General features: G+C 36.8%; 1 protein-coding gene across 2 annotated transcripts in view; it reads right to left on the bottom strand.

Annotated features, from left to right (window-relative positions):
- ERC2 (ELKS/RAB6-interacting/CAST family member 2) overlaps positions 1-22,964 on the bottom strand; it is a 535,854-nt gene that overhangs the window by 383,508 nt on the left and 129,382 nt on the right. For both annotated transcript variants that reach the window (XM_064453879.1, XM_064453878.1), the window contains exons 5-6: positions 14,238-14,393; positions 7,573-7,740 (exon numbers count right to left, since the gene is read on the bottom strand). In XM_064453879.1, coding sequence (XP_064309949.1) covers positions 7,573-7,740; positions 14,238-14,393 — 324 coding nt within the window. The remainder of the gene's footprint in view (positions 1-7,572; positions 7,741-14,237; positions 14,394-22,964) is intronic.

Here is a 22,964-nt window from a genome sequence, read left to right as displayed (position 1 = left end):
TTAAACTATACTTTTACAGTAGCAATGTTTTCTGAGCTAATTTTGCTAAGACATCATGAAAATTCCAGCCTTGAAATGATAAAAATATAATCTATTTTACTGAATAACAAACACTGAAGAGAAAAGTGAAAAGTTAAACTAATGAACTTCCAGGGATACTTGAACTACAAGAAACTGTAATTAATACCAACAGATTACTTCTAAGCCTCATGCCCTATTAGACCCTGCTTATGAGAACCATGAAGGGAAGTGAAGAAATATCATATAGAACCAGGGGTCTCAAGTAGAACTAGTATTGTATCCCAGGGGTCAACGCTGAGTCCAGTCCTGGTCAACGTCTTCATAAGCAATCTGGATAACTGGGCAGCGCGTAGCCTCAGCAAGCCTGCTGACAGTACAAAACTGGGAAGAGCAGCTGATACACCAGTGGGTGATGCTGCCATTCAGAAGGACCTTGACAGGCTGGAGAAATGAGATGACAAGAACCTCATGCAGTTCAGGGAAAGGAAATGTAAAGTCCTGCACCTGGGGAGGAACAGCTCCATGGACCTGTATGTGTCCACCCAGCTGGGAAGCAGCTTTGCAGAAGGGGACCTTGTGGTCCTGGTGGACACCATGTTGAACATCAACAATGTGCCCTTGCAGCAAAAAGTCGACAGTACCCTAGGCTGCAATAGGAGGGGTGTTGCCAGCAGGTTGAGGGAGGTCATCTATTCATCACTGGTCAGGCCACACCTGGGGTATTGTGTTCTCTTCTGGGCTCCTCATTACATGAGAGACATGGACATACCGGAGACAGCACGGTGAAAGGCTACAAAGCAATGAAGGGATTAATTAAGGGCTTTAGTAAAGAATTGGAGCATCTCATATGGCAAAAGCCTGAGAGAGCTGGGGCTGTTTAACCTAAAGAAGAGAAGGGAGGATCTTATCACTGTGTATAAATATCTGAAGGGAGGCTGTCACCAAAACTTGAAGATAATATGCAGAGTACCATTATTAAACTAAATAATAATAGAACGCTTGTTATAAAGTAACTGAGATCCTGTTGAGGATTTATTTTATTACAGGATTTACTAAGCTGATTTAATTACAACAAGGTGATTACGAAGTAATCCTAATTAAGCAGGAAGTTGACACTGCAGCTACCAATACCTTACTCAGCTCAGGATTAGAACTGGCCCTTGATGGTTACTTTCCTCTCCAGAAAGAAGCCCTTCAAGGCAGGTTATGAGCATGCTTTAGGACAGCATAAAATTCTACAGTGATAATTAACAAAAAATATCTATTCTACAAATAGACAATGTGGACATGCAGGAAGAAATTAGTGTGGCTCAATGCAGGCCAAAATGCTATTAACTGTACTCATCTGGGAATAACCAACAAAGCTTGTACAGTACAAAATTCTTTCCATAATGTTTTCCACCTGCTGGAGGGCTGCCATTTGCCCTGCATCTCCCTGCAGCTGCTTTCCCATCTGCTGCTGGAAGCCATTGCCCTCCCTTTAGATAAGACCTGAGGCTGGAGATAGAAGATTCAGTTGCTCTAAGCAAACAAAATCTTTTCCCAATTCCCTGTTGCAGAGAACAAAACCTGCTATGTCTAGAATCATTGCTGAATTACTACCATAGCACAATCTAGGCCTTAGCTTAGCTTAAAACCCAGGTCTCAGAGAGCTCAGCTAGCAAAGCAGTATTTTTATTCCTCATTCATCTACATTGGCAGGCCATATGCTTGGTCACCATGTAAATGACACTTGCACATTTTCAGGTCTTCAGTAAGAAGGATCCTGAGTTTAGTGCATAGAAAGCCTCTCTATCTTATCACAGCTCTCTTGTTGCATGGATTGCATTTCCTGCAGTAAATGCATAAGCTTCATTAGAGGAGCTTCTGATTAGCTGTTGTTTTGTTATTTAATTTAACACAGCTTAATATACATACACCAGAAACAAAACATCAGTGGCCTCTGATGATACTTAGATTTAGCCCACGTTTAGTCTCTCACACATGACTAAATGTAACATTTTCAGCAAAGATTCATATGAGATAGAAACGTTCCCTCTATTCCCCCAAAATTCTCCAAACTAAAGTTTAAGTGGAAACATGAAAGGTCCTTTTGAAAGACAGGATATTTCTGAGTACTGCAGACTGCATCAAAAGCAGCGTGGCCAGCAGGTCGAGGGAGGTGATTCTGCCCCTCTACTCCGCTCTGGTGAGACCCCACCTGGAATGCTGCACCCAGTTCTGGAGCCCTCAGCACAGGAAGGATGTGGAACTGTTGTAGCAGGTCCAGAGGAGGGACACAAAAACCATCTGAGGACTGGACCACCTCTCCTGTGAGGACAGGCTGAGAGAGTTGGGGTTGTTTAGCCTGGAGAAGTCTGCAGGGAGACCTTATTGAGGCCTTTCAGTACTTAAAGGGGGACTATAGGGAAGATGGGCGCAACCTCTTTAGCAAGGCCTGTTATGACATGACAAGGGGTGATGTTTTTAAACTAAAGGAGGGCAGATTTAGACCAGATATAAGGAAAAAAATTTTTACTTCAAGGGTGGTGAAACACTGGAACAGGTTGCCCAGAGAGGTGGTCAATGCCCCAACCCTAGAAACATTCACGGTCAGGTTGGATGGGGCTCTGAGCAACCTGCTGTAGTTGAAGATGTCCCTGCTCACTGCAGGGGGTGATGATCTAGATGGTCTTGAAAGGTCCCTTCCAACCTAAACCATTCTATGATTCTGACAGACATTGTTGAGTTATATGAAGTTGATATTTGCAAAATGATTACCAAAAAGACTTTCCATAAAACTAAGAGTAGGTATAAAGGGAATTCAGGAAAATTATACTCTAAGGTATCGTTTTGATCTTTCCTGTCCTGCTGCATCACATTTAGTTTGTACAGGATTTAATAGGAGAATGCAGCCTGAAGGCATAAATTTGCTAATTAAAATGTACAATGAAGCATACAATGAAGCAAACAAAAGTTACTTCATTCTTATTGCCACATATTGGCCCACTGGTCAGTCAATATATATGAAGGGCAAATAAGCTGGCAAAAGAAATATGAAAAAAAAGGAGGCATTTCCATCCTAAATAAGAAAAAGCTCAAGCAGCACAAACAGCCTGTTTTCAACCATCTCATAACTGACTAACCCTAGGAACAAGATCAGCTCTAAAAACCCTCAAACTTATGGCATCTAATAAGTAGTCTACAGCCTTAGTAACTAATTTTTATTGAGATGTCTTCTGTCACTTATGTTAAGGATGTGTTCTTTCTGGTTTTGTCTAAATATTGATAAGAAACAAGGACTTTGGTCTATAAAGGAAATTTAAATTCAGCTGCTGTCCAGCTTTTGTGCTCCTCAGAGTCCAGCACGTTTTTCCAGAACACCCACAGTTTAACAGACTCTCTCTCCAATAAACTGCATACCCAGTCTGGAAGTTGTAACATAATAGTTTGTGGAGAAGAGACATTCTGGCAATCATTTTTAACCAGAAATACTCCCTAGCATACAGCATGTTGGTAAGGAATGCGCCAAAACCCTGAGGGTCTTAAAAATATGTAACAATAGAACATCATTAGAACATACACGTCAGCCTTGAAGAATCTTATTTTCTAATCTGTGAAATTGCTTGGACACAGAGATCTGTCACTTGTTGTCATGATTGTTGGAGAAAGCAAGTAACAGTCTCACATAGTTACGCAGAAATTTATGATAAATCCTGAGTTTGGTTATATGAGCGTATTTCATATGGCTAGCTGAAAGCTGCTGTAAGACTCTATTCCAGGAAACAAGACTGGATAGTTCAGTAGTTTTAAGGAGCTCTTGATTCAAAGTCTGTACAAAGAGGTGAAAATTATGTTCAGACTAAGTACATATCTTTTGCGAGCCTCAATACTATTTAACTCCAGAAACCATCCTTCATTTTTAACCCCAAATATCTTCTTCTATTTCCATCTTCTAGATAGAAAGTTGTACAGCCTGTGACATGCCTACAACAACCTCGGGGCTTTAAAATAAGAAACAAAAGTACTCCTCTTTCCTGTTAAGTCCTGCCTTGAGAAACTAAGGGGTACACAGCGTGCCTTATTTCTACCTACATAACATAAAAGTAAAGATTTGAGATGCGCTACATCTCCACCATAAAGTACAGGAAAGTAATAAATCATTCAGTGGTCCTTCAATGGATAAAAAATGAGATGTAATTAATATTGTCCAAAGTATGCATGTTATTAAAGTATTTCAAGATCAGGTAATTGCTGACATAATTTAAAGTTTAACACAGGTTATTTAAAGTTTCTGCCTCATAGGTAAATGGTGCATATAAGAGCACACCCTACAACGCTATCTTTTCAAAAGTAAAAGGAAGAAATTTTGAGGCAATTGATGTTATTTCCCATTTTCAATCTGCTATTAGGTCAGAATTATTTTGTAAACCACTTCAAATAGTGGCTGCATCAACACATGTGTGTAACTGGAATTGGAACTTGTTTTCTTTACATTGCTTCTAACGCATCTTGAGATGTATCATATCCCAAAATGAGGTCTGGTATTAAACCAATACTCAGAGACCTTCATTTTCATATGATCTCCCAGAAAACAAACAAACAAAAAAATAGTCACATTAATGTGACCCATCGGCCAAAAGCCTTTAATACATGAACAGATGATTACAGCAAATTTTAACTGAAATTACTTCCCATAAGAGGTGGACATAATTCACCAACCTTCCCCAATTCCTTTTACAAAGATTATTTTAAAAAGATAAAAGAAAGTAAAAAAAACTCTTTTCTGATAAAATCATTACCTACACCCTACTCAAAGCAGAAAATTGAAATCACCTAGATTTCTATGGGGAATAAAAAAGAGTTTGCAGTGTTTCAGAGCTTCATCAGTTTATGAGGTAACATAGTTACTGAAGGTTGACAATAATGCGTATGAAATAAAACCCACAATTTCTGAAGATTCAGCCACAAATTCAGGCTCAACTCATTTAGCAAGTCCATGCAGAGATAGCCTTAACTGTCTAGAACCAAGATATATTGTGAGGACATTTATGAGTTGTTTTGCTTCACGTTTAAGTCTCATATCTGCAATGACCCACCTAGCTTACAATATTATTTCAATCAGAAACAAAGCAAGGCTTGTCATCAGAATGCTTTGGATTATACAGAAGTAAAGGGTTACTTAAAATAAATAATCAAAACCAGGAACTGGTATCCTCATCTGAATAGTAATTATACTGAACATATCTTTCACTAATCCTATGCCTAAACAGATTTTTTTTGTTTCATTAAAAGATGGAAGAATCTCATATTATTTGTACGAGATATCACAACAACTTATATCACAAATAACATTATATTAGGCCAAACAAAAGGGACTCATTCTCTGCTATTATAGAGCATTCCTTCTATCAAGCTACCTCTCTGATCATTTTAACATTAATTTTTCATTTGGTTTCCCTGAGAGAATAATAAGCAGACACAATACTACCAATTGTCACCTGCACACCAACAGACAATTATAGCTAATTTTAACTTAAATTGCTTCATGTCAAAGGTTCAAGCTCAACTGCCTTATGTGATGTAATGGTTTTAGCTGGGATAGAGTTAATTTTCTTCACTGCAGCTAGCATAGTGCTGTGCTTTGAACTTAGTATGAAAACAATTTGACAACACACCAATGTTTTAGTTGTTGCTGGGTAGTGCTTGTAATACTCAAGGACATTTCTAGCTTCCCATGCTTTGCCAAGTGCACAAGAAGCCGGGAGGGGAGGGGGCACAGCCAAGAGAGCAGATTCAAACTGGCCAAAGGGATATTCCATATCATGTAACGTCATGCCCAGTATATTAACTGGGAGGAGCTGGCTGGGGGACGAAGGCAGCAATCGCAGCTCAGGGATGGGCAACGTCAGTCAGCGGGTGGTGAGCAGTTGTATCGCTTGTGGTTTTTTTACCTTTTCCCTCTTTTCCTTTTTATTGTATTATAACCATTGTTATCATCATTACTATTTTATTTTCATTATTAAACTGTTCTTATCTCAACCCACAAGTTTTCTTGCTTTTGCTCTTCCGATTCTCTCCCCCATCCCACAGGGGTGGGGGGAGTGATGGAGCGGCTGCGTGGTGTTTAGTTGCTGACGTGAGCTGAACCACAACAGCAGAAACCGGGAAGAGAAGGAATTGAACACCTTTCAGAAACCAACTGGTTCTCTACCAGGACTGCACAATCCCAGCAGCCCTTTGTCAAGAGTGCTGTAGATTCAGTTCTTTTTACCACCACCTGTCAACCATAAGACTGTAATGCCTTGAATACATTCCCGTCTGATAAAGAATTAGGAAATCAAATTAGTGGAGAGCCAATGGAAATCATCACTATCCTCAGCAGCACGACAGGTAATACACACCTTGCAAACAAGATTTGCACAGCTGAAGATTTAAAATAATAACTTTCGCTAGTCAAAAGCTAGACTGAGATCTGCCAAAATTGCTGAAGTTTTTACCCTTGTTCTATTATGATTATTTTGTATTGTATACATATGCTGGCTTGCCCATTAAACACAAGATGGAAATTCCAAGATTTCATCTGTATCTTCTTAATATGCAGAGGATAAGACACACAGAACAGAGGGATAAACAGAATCTTAGAAATATTTGTTTCCTGCTTCCATGAGAATGACGAGTTTGAGCTGGCTTTTTCCTAAAGCTTTGTAAGCCAGAAATGTGAAACATGCTGTAAGATTCTTTTATACCTTAAATAATACAATTACCTGAATAGAAACCATTTGCACTGTATGAATTTCACAGGTATTTCTGTTTCTTGAAAGGGGTATACACATTAAGTTTAAAATGAAGAAGTTACAATAGGAATCAATCTAATCAGTATTGTACGCTCCAAGTGTATGAAGTTTTTTAAAACACCAGGAAGTGAACTAATGGACAACATTCTTAACACTGGATTTACACATTCCATCAAATCTGCCAACCATCTCAATCTTCCATTCCCTTACCCACATTTTTATGATCTGACTTTGTAGATACATACATAACTAATGCACTGGCCTGTTTTAAAGACTGGAATTATTCATATTTTAAAATAAATGTTGATTGCACTCAAAACAATAACCACAGATTAATATCATGCAACCTTCAAGAGAACCCTTCAAAATACATCAGCAGCTTCACTCTTCAGAATAGAAATACACAGTAGAAAAGAAGCATCAAGCCATAGCAACCAAAAGGAAAACTCAGTCAACTAAGAGATGAAGAAACAAGGAATGAAATCACATCAAGCCATTAAGGCCCAGTTCCTCCCATTGAATCTAATGAAAACTAGGCACAAACATTTTCTTAAAACAGAGTCATAGATGCTTCTAAAAAAAATTCTAAAATAAGAGCTGGTGTACTACCAAAAATGTATGTAAAAAATATATTGGCATTTAAAGGGTTTAAAATTATTTCACTATTCTTTAACAAATTGCCTTTGACACAGACTTGCAACAAACACATCATCACCTTTACCCATACTATTAACTAGTTATTTCTATCGCATTTTATGATTAGAAGACACGATACCTCTGTCTGAAGTATGGCAGCTCTCTGTTCTTTGGCAGTAAGTGACTCTTTAAGCACTTCAATGTGTTGCTTGCAATCTGAATTCTGATTGCTAAGGGTTTCAAGCTTAGTTTGTAAGGCAAGAAGTTCCGATTCTTTCTTTGAGAGTTCTTGTTTCAGTTGGTCAATCTGTAAAGGGTGGGGGGAAAGGTTAGATGGTTAGATTATCTATTTAATTTCCAATTCATAGTTGCCCTTGAATTCTGAAAGGTGTGAATGATCATGATATAATACAACTCAGACACCTGTAAATGCTGGAAGATAATTAAGATTCAGACTTTTTACACTCATAACTTCGACTGAGTTCCTTGTACTTTAATGTACCCTGTTTTAACAATGATTGTCCTGCTGTTGCAGAAGTTACAAGGAAATTCTTAAAGATTATACATGATGATTTGGCTTATAAATTCACCATGGACCTCACTTAAGTTCAAAGGAATTTATCCTGTGTGAGGCAACTCTGGCAGGACAGAAAAAATGCCTAGGAAGAAAAGTGTTCATAAAAGTATAAATTCAGTCCAATAGCCTGTTCCTTCCAATAGCATAATTCTTGTGAATCAAGGTTTTTTAAGAGCCTGATAAGGAAAAGCAACATCTTAGTAAGGAGAGGAAAACAGAGAACTGGAATTTTAACCTTACTGTCTTGCAAATGTGCTGCTGCCCACCATCCCCACCCCCTTTTTTCCCCTCTGGCAGTTCATATGGAATTCTCAGGTACTAGTAAAGCCAAGCCAAAGCAATTAACTTAAGAGAAGTCTGGGGAAAACGTTATAAAAAATTCCAGAGTGAGAGGTTTGTGAGATTGTAAAAGTGTATCCCAGGGGAAACAGCAGAAATGCAGTCACTAACAAGGAACTTCTTCTGAATTTAAGTGAATTTAAGGTTCATCAGTAAAAGTCATGGAATTGTGATTATTTTTCCTTTTCCACAGTGATAAATGGGAAAGGTAGCCACAGAACGCAAATATGTTGTGGATTTAAAATATATGAATCTAAACAAAGTACTGGACAATACAGAGAATGATGTTAAAGGATGGTGAATTAGGTGACATACAACTATTCTTCTTGAAGTTCTGTGAAAACACTGGTCACCAGATGAGTTCAAATATACCATCTCATGAGGATTATTTGAAATAAAACGCCTCAGTGCATCTGCATAACTCAGAGAAACCATACTTCCTTTATATTTGGAAAGTTCTCTTGATGACTATAAGGCCTAGACATTTTTCTTTAAAATTCAAGTTTCCATTCTGCAACAACCAGAGAAGTGCTAGAAGACCTCTCCTTCCAATCTGTCCCATCAGTTACATCTCAACAGATATTTGGGATGCAAGAAATCTAGAAGGGCTAGACAGAAGGTGATTCAAAAACTCCCAGGAAAAAAAGAATATGTATCCACAGGCTGACCCTACTCAACCACATCCTAAAGATCCACAGATTCAATATTGTATGGCAGAGTCACTGGAAACATTTACTGCTCATCAAAATATTTCTATTTTGTTCTACATTGTAAGTGTATGCTTAAAAATTAAATTTTAAAAAGGTTTTTCCAACTACAGCCCATATGCATGTCTTAATATACTTATTCCTTATTTCTCTTTATAAATCTCCATATGTTTGTCTAGCTGGCAAAGGTACTTGGCTAGCCACCACGAGCTACTGTATAAAATCAAGAATCTATACTGTTACTAAAAGCAATCACCTTCACAGACTGAAAATATCAAAATAAGAAAAGGAGCATACAAAAAACAGATGTCAAGAAAATGTAAAGAGTGCAGTTAAGAAACCATTAAAAGAAAACTTTCTCTTTAAAGCAAAGCACCTTCCTCCATCCCTTGCCAGAACTTGTGGGCAAGTATGGCAACCCAGATGAAAATGTATACAAAATGAACAATCAGAAAATCTGTCTACAAGATACGAAGACAAAATGTAAATCTGCAGCCGATCTGAGTTACTTCACATGCTTTACATGAGACCCACATGGACATCACAAATGCTTAATCTCTCCTAGAAACTTTTAACATTTTTCTCCATGACAGAACCCACACCCTGAGAAATAAACAACAACCACCACAAAAAGAAGCTTCATTTTCATCACAGGTATGTTCTTTGTGTTTCAGAAACAGAATCTCTTTAGGATAAAGTTCTGGCTACATGACCTACAAATTGTCAGAAGTTTAAAAATGTGTTAGAGCTCTCAAAAACACAAAACCAAAACAAACAACAACAAAAAGCAGCCCATCACACACACAAAAGCACCCGTGTGGAATAATTATGCTTTTCTCTGGTGCCTTATTAAAATAAAGTATAATGGTGAAAATGTATTAAAACTTCAATTAAAAAAAAATTATCAAAAATACCAAAGGCATAACAAGAAACCACATAACTTAAAAAAAAAAAAAAATTAGACCTGGGTATATTTGCCTTTTTAAAGTTTCACATTACCTATTAGTGTGTAAAAATAAATTAGGGCATGAAATAAATTTCTGTCTCCAGCAGATGTCCAAACATTTTCACTTTGCTATATCTTAAGTTGCATGGAAGACTAACAGTCACAATTCAATGAGATCTCCTGGTCTCAGTACAGGAAAAGACAAAGGCAAAAACATTTTTGTACTTTATAAAGACTACAATGAAGATAACCTACAGGTCTGGGTATAAGTGCTGTAGGATCTAAAGAACTCCAAGTTTGTCCTCTGATCCTGACCCTCCCACTGTCTCACATATTTCATATGTGTAATTTTCCTGTCACCACTTTTTCAACATTGCTCAATATGACCTTGCTTCACCTCCTTTCCTGAAACCCTAGTTCCTTTGCCTTCCTTCTCAATTTATGATACTGTTACCTCCTACAATTTCAGTTCCTTAGATACCAGCATTTCAAGAAAAACATTATCCTTTTTCTTACTTTATTATTTTTACACACCAAAATGTTAAATGACATTACATAGAGAAATTGGAAAACCAAGGAAACAAAGCAAAACAAAAAATCAGATCTTTTCCCCTGAATATTGCATATTAAAATTAATGGCTAAATCTTTAAGTAAATAATTAATTCCATTAAATGAAACTATGCTGATTTACACATAATAAGGATCTGGCCTTATGTGACAAATGATAATTGCTTTTTAAAGTGAAGAATTTAAGTAAAGGAAAAACAGTAGTAATGTAAATAAAGTAGCTGCATACAGTAGACTTTACAAGTCTGTCTGTAGATTCTACAGGTTATACTGGTGAAGGTCTATTTTTAAAGCATTTATCTCATTTCCAGGCCTATCCACAAAAAAATGCTGTAGTTCTTTTCTTGTATATTTCTTCTACAGGATCACCTAGAACTTCCATGTTTCCTTCTTACAGTGTGAAATGTTCTTATGCACAGCCATTAATTAGAGAGCCTTGTTACAGCCTAATCAATTCTTAAAAATAATCTTAATGGTAATTTGCTGAAGTTGTACTGAACTATCACTCGATTTTCGTATTTATTCCTGGTGATAGCATGAATACTCAAAGAACTACTTAAATTCCAGAGTGCAAACTCACACCTAAAGAAGGAAAAAAAAAAAAAAAGGTATCAGTGTTCCTTTAAATATCTAGCTGCTAGGCAAAGGACGAACCTTAGGAAGAGAAGTCAGTCTTGAAAAGCAGAAATTATTTTTAAAAATACCTATCATCCTCTATGTTTTCTTCACATCCTTAATGAAGATATTTGAAGCTTCATTTCCCTCAGTCATGAAAAATTTAAGACTTGTTTTGACAATTGCTGTATCATGTGAGTAATGGCAATTTTTGTCCCTTCAAAAACAGAGCACTGTCTTGTCTGCTCATCAAGTGGACAAGAAAAAAAAAATCTAAGGAAGTTTTCTTTATCATTTCTACAACTTCTATTTAACTGCAAGTCAAAATTAAGCCTATATATTTTGGAAGGAGTGACTATTACTAATAATTAGTTAAGAAAAGGAACACTTCCCAATTTTCTCTGCCACTCAGGTGCAATAAATAATACTCAGTATTGGCCTCCATTTAACACCTTCACATTTATTTAAATCAAGAACAGATTTAAAACAAGTTCTGTTTCAAGAATAAATGTGAAGTATTAAGAGTTTTATAGCACCTAAGTTTGTTAACTCTGAGAAGAGTTTTTTCTGCTCTTTGCCATCAGTCAAGACTTTTGTTTCTCAGAATTTATCAACAATCTCAGGTTCAATAGATCAGGTATAATAAGATCTGTTTGCTGACAGCTACATAAATACTTTTCCACCTTGAAAGGTTCTCAGGTGAATGATAAAAACAATATCTTCTGCTGCAAATCTCATTTTTAAGTGGAAGAAAAGGACTGGTGAAAGAAAACAGACAAAGTTTCATCAGAATGTGGCATTTATCAAAGTTCAGAAGATTGTGACAAAACAAGCATGTTTAATAGTCTTCTCATTCATCTGCTCTTTATGCCACAGAAATATGTTGAAGCTTTTCCTCTCAAAAACATCAGAAGGTTGTTCACAAAATACTAAGCTTTGTACATTATTCTTATATCAACAGATTTGCTGAAATGAATTAGGAGTTTTCCTGTAAATTACTGAAACTGAATTGCTTTGAAGTTAACAATGTTTTAATAGGCAAAAATATTTTCCTGATGAGAACACTACTTAGGAACTTTAGCTACTTTTCAGTAGCTTAAGAGCTACTTTTCTCAATACAATATATTTATTCTTTGAATTTTTAAAATTTTTTGTAATAAATCTGGATTAATTCCACATGGGCACTAACACTTCCATTTCTTCTGTAGCAGAAACCCCCAGGAGAAGACAAAAATATGTCCCAATGTCCCAAGACATCAGCACTTCCTGTGATGTACTTTACAAGATACTACAGTTTCTGAACTGGGAGACTGTAACAGCTCTCTGAGGTGGAAAATCTTCAGTATCCAATACTACACAGGGATGAATTTGCTTACCTCTGTACTCACTGTGGAATTCAGATGAAGTAAGAGCATCTTGTCAGGAAGATAATGAAGGTCCAATTTACACAAGAAAACTGAAAATTAGAGAACTCAGATTCTCCAGAAGATGCTGACAATGTTTTGTTCTCTGACCATAGACAAGCTGCATATTTTCTCTGAATCTCAGCTTGCCCAACTCTGGAAGAGTGGTACTGGTATTTATCTACCTGATACTGCAAACTTTGTACTTAAACACCAACATTGCTAAGTATTTTTAGCATCAGCAGACAATGGTAGGCAGAAACTACACTTTAAGTCAATTAACTTCTACTTTTTAGGCTTACATGGCCTCTAGAGAAGTAATAGTACCAGCTCGTCCTCAAGCAGTTTTTTCACAGCTACAAGTACACATTTCAGAAAAAGTGAACCAATCCATCTCAGTTCCCTAGAATTTCACATAGACAATTCCTAAATATTAGACAGAATCAGAACCCCAAAAAAATAACTAGGATGGAAAGACTTTTAAAATAAACTAAGATTTCACAATAATCATGACTACTGTAGTTGTTTGCTTATGATATATTTTGGCATTACAGTCAAATTGTTAACAACACTGCAGGAGATGAGAAGGCTGGCTTACCCTTTCAGTGTTTCTACTTGAGGCTGCTATGACTTGTTTCAGCCCATCTTAGTTTAGCTTATAAACAATATTTTTAAAATGCTATTTCCAGAACCTACATTTATTTATCTGAGAATGGGAGCATTGGCTTCAGTCTCCATAATTTCTAACTTTTATTTTTTTATTTTTACCAAGTACTTTAATTCAGTATTTTAGCACTTCATAAACAAAACACATTCAAGTTAGAGATATGGGAATAAACCAGCACAAATTGTAATATTATATATATTTATTAAAATTTTAAGGCAATTATAAAACTATCAGAAAAGAAATATTGGAACTCACAAGAAAGACTATCTGAAGTGCTCTTCTTTATCTAGACAGCAACTGAGCACATCAGAATGAAAGGAGGTAAAAAGACCCACTAGGACAACAACTTAGACATCAAGCTTTAAGTCTGATATATTTTAAAATAACGAAAAAGCAGTACTGTTTTGTGAGATTGATACCAGGAACTGTGTTACATCACTACACATTTACTATCTGCTTGTGGTCAACTCATAATTATCTATGGACAATAATTTGAAATGAAAGGTACTCTGCAGGAACAAAGTCATCAAATTGCAGGTCTTTAAAATATTAGAAAATTGCAATTTGGCATCATCTACGGAACAGCAGTCCCTACAGTAAAACTACAGTCAAAACCAGAAAAAATGCACAATTAAAGATGTGCCAAAATGGTGCAAGGCAAAATTATGAACCAATTCAGAAAGCCAACATTGAAACACCATACACAAGAAAGGGAAAAGGTAACACAGTATAGACTCAGGATTGGTAGTACTTTCTGCAGAGGTCGTGAAATAGCCTCTTCCTTAACTCTTTCTAAGTCAAAACATAAACACATTTTAATTTATTCAAAATGCTTCACTCCTCCATAGCGGCTGAGTATTGCATACTAGAGATTTACCAAAAGAAGACATGCAAAGAGCTGCTTTTGTTGAAACGGATCAAGTTAAAAACTTTTGTTTCCATTATTTAAACAGCATTAAGCTATCTTTTTAATTGACCTTACCTTATTTTTCATGAACTTTGAGTGACTCTTGTAAACTTCTATTTGTTTGATTTCTTCTTCTCGGTCCTCTGTATTCAGAACACCATTTGTCTTTAACATCTGTATTTCATCTTCAAGATCTCTTATATTGCGCTCAAGTGAAGCTATTTTTGTATCCTAAGTTATGAAAAAAAAAAAGAGTATTGAAAATTATATGAAACTTGTATATTAAATTATAACAAAAGAATATTCGTACTTGCATGAACATCAAATAATAACAAAAATAGATGGTACAAATACAGATTGCATATACTGTCATAAACCAAGAGTAATTCTATTGATTTTGGCCGAAAGAAATGCAGAATTTAGACCTCTTTCACCCCCAGAAAAATGTGCAATTCTGTGTTCTGTTGTGTAGTCTATAGAGAATACATTCTGGTCAAAATTCCGTCTTCACTCCTACACAGTTAGGGATGAAGAGAGAATGGAGGATGCTCCGTTTCCCATATGTACATGATAGCATACCTTGTTTGCTTTGTTAACCTTCTAGGCCTGGCTCTTCTTCGAAGCTCTTAAATGCAAAGTTTAGCCTAGGGTGGCCAGTCCATCATCACTGCGGGACAACAGGCCAATTCTTTTTGTGACTCAACCTGAGGCTGAGTTTTCCTATTTCCAGTTCTGCCTGCTGTCAGGAGGAAGAAAGGTAGTCTCCTCACATACTTTCCCTTCACTAATTCAGCCACATCACTAAGAGGAGATTTAGCACTTTTTATTATGAGTCCTAAAATAAACAAAACCACAACCACTAAAAAATTTCTACATCACAGACAATGGCTGCCATGCGTGCCAGCACAGGACTGAAAACACCCAGTGATTTTTTTGTTGTTGCCAGTCATTTGGAAATTGACTAAATCTCTTCAGTAAGAGTCAGAAAGATTTAAAAAGTGATTACACAAACTTTTTCACATAGTTTTCTGTCTAAAAGAGCATTGCAAAATGACTCATTAGGAAATCTGCTTTAGGGCCTGTTTGCAGACATCTATTAAGAAATTGAAAACATTGTGATTCAGATGGTCAGACAATCAGCTGAAGAATGTAAAGGAGCAACCATCCATCAAAACTCAGAGATTGGGCTCATCATTCCATTGATGTCAGTGAAAACAAAACAAAACACAAACAAAATAAACAAAACAAACAAAATAAAATACACAAAATAAACAAAAACAACACACAAAAAAATCCTGATTCAGTAAGATCAGGATATTAGGTAATTTGGGGAAACAATACAAATTGAATTGATCCTTTAACCAGGACAAGCTAAGCCTGAAATGCTCGGCTTAACTACAACTTTGTTTCTTTTTTTCAAAACCAGTTCTATCTTCCTGAGTTCTAGGGGTACACCAATGCTTCGTCTAGGCTGCCTAAAAGCAAGCAAAACCAGAACTCCTGTAATAACTTCTTTCATAATAAAGCAAGACGAATTTAGCAATTTAAGACACAGGATAGTTTGGACAAAGTTCCAAAAAGCATCTGAAATTTTGGTACTAAAGCAAAAATGAAACTCAGATTCGTTTTGAGATACAGCACAATATCATTCCTCTAACATTTTAGCTTTTATCTTTATAGTCAACAGTAAGTCTCAGACTGAGAAAAGTTTTTTTATTATTCTTTTCTTATTATATTCTTTTATTATATTCTGTATATTTCTTACATTAGTTAAATTAATAGAGGTTTTGAATCAGAAAGACTTTAACTATTTGCAGTGTAAAAGCTGTTCATAAACAAGTGAAAATATAGTTTGAAATCCTGGAGATTTTCCAAGATCTAACAGGATAATTATTCATAATATGAAAGTTTGTATTTTCCTTACAATTTTCACTCCCAGAGAAATTCTACTTAAAAATAAAATTATAATATGATTTAATTTACAGTAACTGTGGTCCTTCAAGATTTTTCTCTCAGAAGCTGATGCTTCTTCACCAAACATGATGGAGTGCATACACATACTTTTGACTAGAGTACCTGAGCAGAGTATCCTGAATATCCTTTGTGCCTTCAACTAAGGAAATAAAGAACGCTTATTCTTAGCCAATCCTATTCCTATGTGGGACAACACATCTCAAAGAACAATATTTACTGTAGTTAATAATACTACTCTTTTGTAAGGTAAATAAACATTTATTTCCCCACATCTTTCCCATTATTAGTGAGTCAAAAACAATAATTCACACACAGGAGCTGCATGAGAGGATTCTACCTGTGCAGTGTGAAACAGTCCCACCAAAATTAGCATTAGAACTTCACAGCCTTTCTGCAGAATAATGTCACATGAACACACTCAGTTAACCACAAAGAGCTTTCCATATCTCCCCATTAATGAAAGTATTTAGGATACAGAGGCAGTTTGCCTAGACAAGTAAGCTGTCACATAATAGTTCATTAGATAACTCATAGCACAGCTTGACCCAATTAGAAAGTCTGCATACAAATAATCTATCCACACTGTCTTCATGAAGTCAGAGCAATTGAGTTTAAACTCAAGTTAATCTGAACTACGTAGGTAGGAAACAAGCCTTAGTCTTCAATGACAAGGTCTCTCAGGCCTCTGTGCTTAATGAAAAGGTTCAAGGAAGAAGACTATCAAGAGTGAGGACTCAGTCAGGGCTTACTTGTGAGAACTCAACACATATTGGACACATATTGGACTCAATAGGCTGCATCCAAGGGTGTTGAGACAACTGGCTGATGTCCTTGCAAGTCCACTCTCTAGCATCTTCAGAAAGTCATGCAAACTGGGGGAGAACCCTGACAACTAGAGGAAGGCAAATGTTGCACTTATCATTAACAAGAGACCAAAAGAACAAACAAAAAAGAACTACAGGCTTGACAGCCTCACATTGGTCCCTGGGAAAATTATGAAGTCTTCTTGGACAACATTTTTGATCACATGAAGAAGGTAATTGGGAACAGTCAGCGGGGATTTACCAACAGTAAATCATGTCTGACCAACCCAATTGCCTTCTGTGATAAAATTATTAGATTTGTGGATGAACAAAGAACAGTGGGTGTCATTTACCTCAACTTTAGCAAGGTTTTGGACACTGCCTCCCATATTTTTGTATCCAAGTTAAGACATTATGGTCTGAGTGGAAAGACAGCTAGCAAAGTGAAAAAACTAGTTCTATGATCGGGCTTAGAGGGTAATGGTTAATAGGTTGTGCTCTACCTGGAAGTCAGTAACAAGAATACTGTGGGGTTCATGCTGGGACCTCTCCTGTTTACTATCTTTATCAGTGACCTGAAAGAGGTGACAAGAGTGCTGCCCCACAAAGCCTGTAGATTACACCAAGCTGGGAGAACAGTCAATGTCCTCAAGGGCAGGGCTGCTATCCATAGGGACCTAGACAGACTGGTTGAATGGGCAGACAAGAATCTTAGGAAATTCAACAAAAGATGAAAGCAAAGTCCTGTGCCTTGGAAGGTACCTCTTGCAGCTGTACCAGGCAGGGACTAACTCCCTGAGGAGCAGCTCCACTAAAAAAGACTTGAAAATCCTGGTGGACAGCAAGCTTAACAGGAGCTAGCACTGTGACCCAGCAGCAAAGACAGCAAACAGTATCCTGTGGTATTAACATGAACACAGTCAGTAAGATCAAGGGAAGAGATTATTGCCTTCTACTCAGCATTCATTACACTTCATCTAGAACACTGCATCCAGTTTTAAGCCCCACAGTACAAGACAGACTTGATGAACTTGGATGTTGGCTTTCTGCTGAACTCAAGACGGCTGGGGAGCTGGAGTGCTTGCCCTCCAAGAAGAGGCAGAGAAAAGCAGACTTTTTCAGCCTCAAGAAGAGAGGGCTTCAGGGGGGACCTAAAACTAGCCTTGCAATATCCGCAAGTGTTATATTTTGAGTGCAAGCATTGGAAATGGTTGCCCAGAGAGGTGGTGTCATCCATCTCTGGAGGTTTTTCAATATCTGACAGGATACATCCCTGATTGCATCACTTCATTTGGGCTTTGCAATCATAAGACACAATACACTGCAGGCAAATATTAATTAATTCCAAAGGGTTAGAAAGAACATTCTCTCTATGTCTTACTCCCACAGTAATTGTAGTTCAGTGATCTTAAGCCTGAATGTCTGACATTTAGCACCCTTAATAATTAATCACAAATGGCTTTGAAATATAATTAATTGTAGAAGCAGATGGATGTGTTTCCCAAAAGTAGGACTAACTTCTTTCTTAGCTTTTCTCTTCCGCAAATAGCCAGCTGCACTGTTCATAATAAAAGTAATGTAAGAAGTTAATTTTACAAGTCTTTATAAGATCTAATTTCTTTTATTCATGTGTAAACAGATTTTCAAGCTTATTCCACTGAAAACATCAGAAAATCACTATATAACTGTAGGAAGCAGTGAACACAGAAATAATCACAGAATCACAGAATGGTGGGGGTTGGAAGGGACCTCTGGAGATCATCTCATCCAACCCCCCTGCTTGAGCACACCTAGAGCAGGGGGCACAGGAACACGTCCAGGTGGGCTTTGAATGTCTTCAGAGGAGACTCCACAGCCTCTCTGGGCAGCCTGTTCCACTGCTCTGTCACCCTCACAGGAAAGAAGTGTTTCCTCATGTTTAAGTACAAAACCCCTTTGTGCCTCTTACAAGTTTCCAAATTAACTGCATCCCCTTTCAGAAAAGGAGCTCCAGCCAAAAGAGTAGAAAGTGTCAGAATGCAAAGGAAAAAAAAAATAATCTTGGAATGTGAAACTTGCTGTTTCTTATCTTTTGCCTCACTAGCTGTTTCTCTTCTGGAAAATATTTGATACTGAAAATGCTGATGATAATCTTAACCATCAACCCATATTCTCATTTCTTGAAGGGTATGTTCAAAGAGAAAGAGTATTCCACCAAAGGTCAATTAAAAAACACAAGAGCTAACTAGGGATGCAACTCTAAAACAAAACAAAACAAAATCACACCCCAAAAAAACCTACCACACATGCCCCACCACCACCACCCCATTCTGGAAGACTCCCAACAATTCTAATATAATTATGGAGTTGGTTTTTTGAATAACAACTTTTAAAGTTATATGTAAAATGCAATTAAAATTGCTTAGTGTGTTAGTCTAACAATATTAATATGACTGTTTTCCAATAGCGGAATCCTAAAAATTTTATTTATATTTGTCCATGGAATCAACATTACTCATATCGTAGAGCAAAGTCTATGAATGATCATTAAAAAAAAGTACTCTTTCTGTTAAATGAGCAGCCCCTCACATGACAGAAAATAAAAACCTCTAAAATGTTAACTGTTCTGTTCACGAGACATTTTTCCATAAACATTTTTTTTAAAAGAAAGTAAACTAAAAGGTTGAGATGGAATGAAAAAAAGAAAGGGGAAGAATTCTCATTAAAACCTATCATTTGGAGAAATTGCATGAAAAGAAAAACACTGAAAGGAAAAAAAAAAAAAGAATTCTAAAAGCTACCAAGGCTTACACACAACAATAAATTATTGTAGCTCTCACAGATACTACAATCAAATCAGCTTGCTCCAGACTTAATTTTAGAAATTTTCTACTCCTATTATTGAAGATATAAGCAAAGCCTAAGCTTCACTGCACTTCAGAATTATTTTGCACTGAAATATATTAATACTTGCATGACCTGTTATGACATCTTATCTGGGAGTAGTCCTCAGCAAACCTCTCCCATGAAGTCTTTAAAAGTCTGGATTTTTGTACTGCATTTGTATTTTACATGTTTGCAAATATAACACAGCAGAAATAATTTAAAACACAGCCTTTTATACTCTTTAGAAGGTTTATACTTCACAGAATAACATTTAAGCTTTATGAGAAATATCTACCATAACTTTTGGAAGCATTTTCTGTACTTCTACTTTATCACAACAATTTTGAACTCTCCAAGGAAAGTTTATGTTTAATCAGCCTCTGCATACGGTGATTACAGCTGTGTAAAAACCAGGATTTTTTTTTAAAAATTGTCAGTCAGTTTTGTATTAAGTTTTTATTGGAACAGAAGCCAGAATTTCACAAATTTTGATGACTAAAATCTGTTTCAGAATTATTTATCAAAATATCAGTGATGACAAGACGGAAGAGAAGCGAGACATCACCTTCATGCACAGACTGTTCAAGGAATGAAAGGTACTGTTCCCTTATGTATGAACAATACATGGTTGGCAATTCTGCAAATACACCAGACATGCTCCTCGCTTGCCCAGGAAACCTGAAAGTTCTCCTGTCCAGACTACTGCTAGAAAGCAAGGAACATTGTAGGTCAAAGATAATACAGACAGCCTGGAGCTCCCAATGGGTACTGCCACAAGGGACTTGGGTTGACTTACAGGATGGATAGAAAGTTAGATAGCTTTGCTTTCACTAAAAGTTTTGACAGAGTAGGCACATTCCCATAAAATCTTCTGATTCAGCTGAATCAGCATTTTTCCACAGAAAACTTAAATTGGAAAACTTTCAACCAGCTCTTGTTGTGGCACAGGGTCTGGCAATCTTTCAGAAATTGAAGTAAGAACAGATGCAATATTTCCTTCAACCCTCTAAGACTTATTCACATTAGCAGCATTCTAACAAACTACATGGGTCTGTCTTGAATCACAAAGACGACTCCTTTGCAGTAATTTTAAGGAAGCAGCTTAGTACTGGCTGGTATTAATAAACATCATCTGAGTTCTACAACAATGCAATGTTTGTGCAGATTTTTCCAGTCAGGCCCTCTAAATGTGTTAAAAGACTTAAGATTATATAGCAGGATTTGTGATATAGATCAGGGTACTCACCCTAATCTATCCCCTCCTTCCACCAGTAACCAATACTTCTTCCTCATCTCCTTTATTAGAATAGTGTTGTAGATATTCTGTGAGAGAGGTTAGGGCTATTTCTATGCTGGACCTAGCAGAAATCTGTCTCTTCTGGAACATGAAACATTTAGTATGTGTCCTGATGCTGAAGAAAATAATATTCCACAATGGAAAGGAGACTAAGTCTACAAATGAGTTTCCACAACGTTTCATGAATCTTATATATCCAGTCCTTACAATAGTGCTATAGCACTTTTCCTGAACGTTTCCAGGGCGGGGGGGGGAGGGGCACAATAGGAGGGCAAACCATTTGTAAGTATACAGCATTCCAGTCTGTCTTATTCTGAAAGGAGAAGTAATGAAAATATACTCTTCACTATTTAAAATACCTGGTAAATTTAAACTATGTCTGTGAAAAATCTTGCTTGTAGGGGATTCAAAAAGCAGTCATAAGCAAATACTTGAAACCACATTCAATAAAACTTATATGTAAATGCACATATCCTATCAACAGACTACACACAACTACTCTTACTATACACTTTGTCAATTTAATACAGAGAATATTCAGGGTTATTTCTGAAGACAAGGGAAAGTGAAAGTTCATGCAATCTTGACAATAAGAGTATGTTGCACCGCAAACACAAATACACACTTTTTTGGAACCAAACTCATACCTGAAATATTAAAGCTGGATCAATACATAAATACGGCTGTTTCTGCAAGCAAGGTAAACCATAAATATTTTTGTTTACTTTTCAGCTTATCATTTTTAAAGACTTTTTAATTCTTGTTGCTAGACTATCTATATTTCAGGATGGTCAATACCCTAAACTTAGAATGAGCTTTATGCCGTATCTGTAGGCAACTCATTTCTAATTTTCTCTTTCAAGTAATACCACTGGTTTAAGCCTGGAACTGTCTGGACAAGAGCATGGAATCATAGAATAGTTTGGGTTGGAAGCAACCTTTAAAGACCATCAGGTCCAACCCCTCTGCTGTGGGCAGGGACATCTTTCACTAGAGCAGGTTGCTCAAAGCCCCATTCAACCTGACCTTGAACACTTCCCGGGATGGGGCATCCACAACCTCTCTGGGCGACCTGTTCCAGTGAGTCACCACGCTCATCATAAAAAATGTCTTCCTTATGTCAAACTTAAATCTACGCTCTTTCAGTTTAAAACTATTGGCCCCTTACTGTGTCAGTACAGGTCCTGGTAAAAAGTCTTTCTCCTTTCTTATAAGCCCCCTTTATATACAGAAAGGTCACAATACAGTCTCCCCAGAGCATTTTCTTCTCCAGGCTCAACAACCCCAACTCTCTCAAGCCCATCTTCATAGGAGAGGTGTTCTAGCCCTCTGATCATTTTCATGGCCCTCCTGTAGACCTGCTCTAACAGGTCTATGTCTTTCTTGTTACTGGGGACCCCAGAATAGAATGCAGTACTCCAAGTGGGGCCTCACAAGAGACTAGCAAGTTTAGACCTGATTCATGTGCTTAGGTGTACTACTTATTGAAAGAATAAAATAATGAAAAGTGTGTTTCCTTCTACTATTTTTTATTATATTGATCAGTGTTAATCAACTTTTAATATCACTAATATTCAAAGAAATCAGTGATCTGGCATTTGTCAGCACACAATATGCAAAGAAGTATGCATGGGTGAAATGGCAATTAAAGGAAAGGATTTCAATGTACCAGCTTTATTTTATGCTTAAATATACAAAGATACAGGCACGAGAAAAAAAAATGCTGTTTGATTACATATATGCATAGTCACAAAGTCAGAAGCAACCATTGCAACAAAACTAGACTGGCTTACTTTGTAACACAAGTCATAAAATTACATGAATGCTGCTAAATATACACACCATGTTTTAGTGTGCATTTGC

Source organism: Phalacrocorax carbo, chromosome 6, assembly GCF_963921805.1.
Source record: "Phalacrocorax carbo chromosome 6, bPhaCar2.1, whole genome shotgun sequence".
NCBI classification, from domain to species: Eukaryota; Metazoa; Chordata; class Aves; order Suliformes; family Phalacrocoracidae; genus Phalacrocorax; species Phalacrocorax carbo.
Note: the sequence above shows the minus strand (reverse complement) of the source record. Positions and strands in the feature narration are given on the sequence as shown.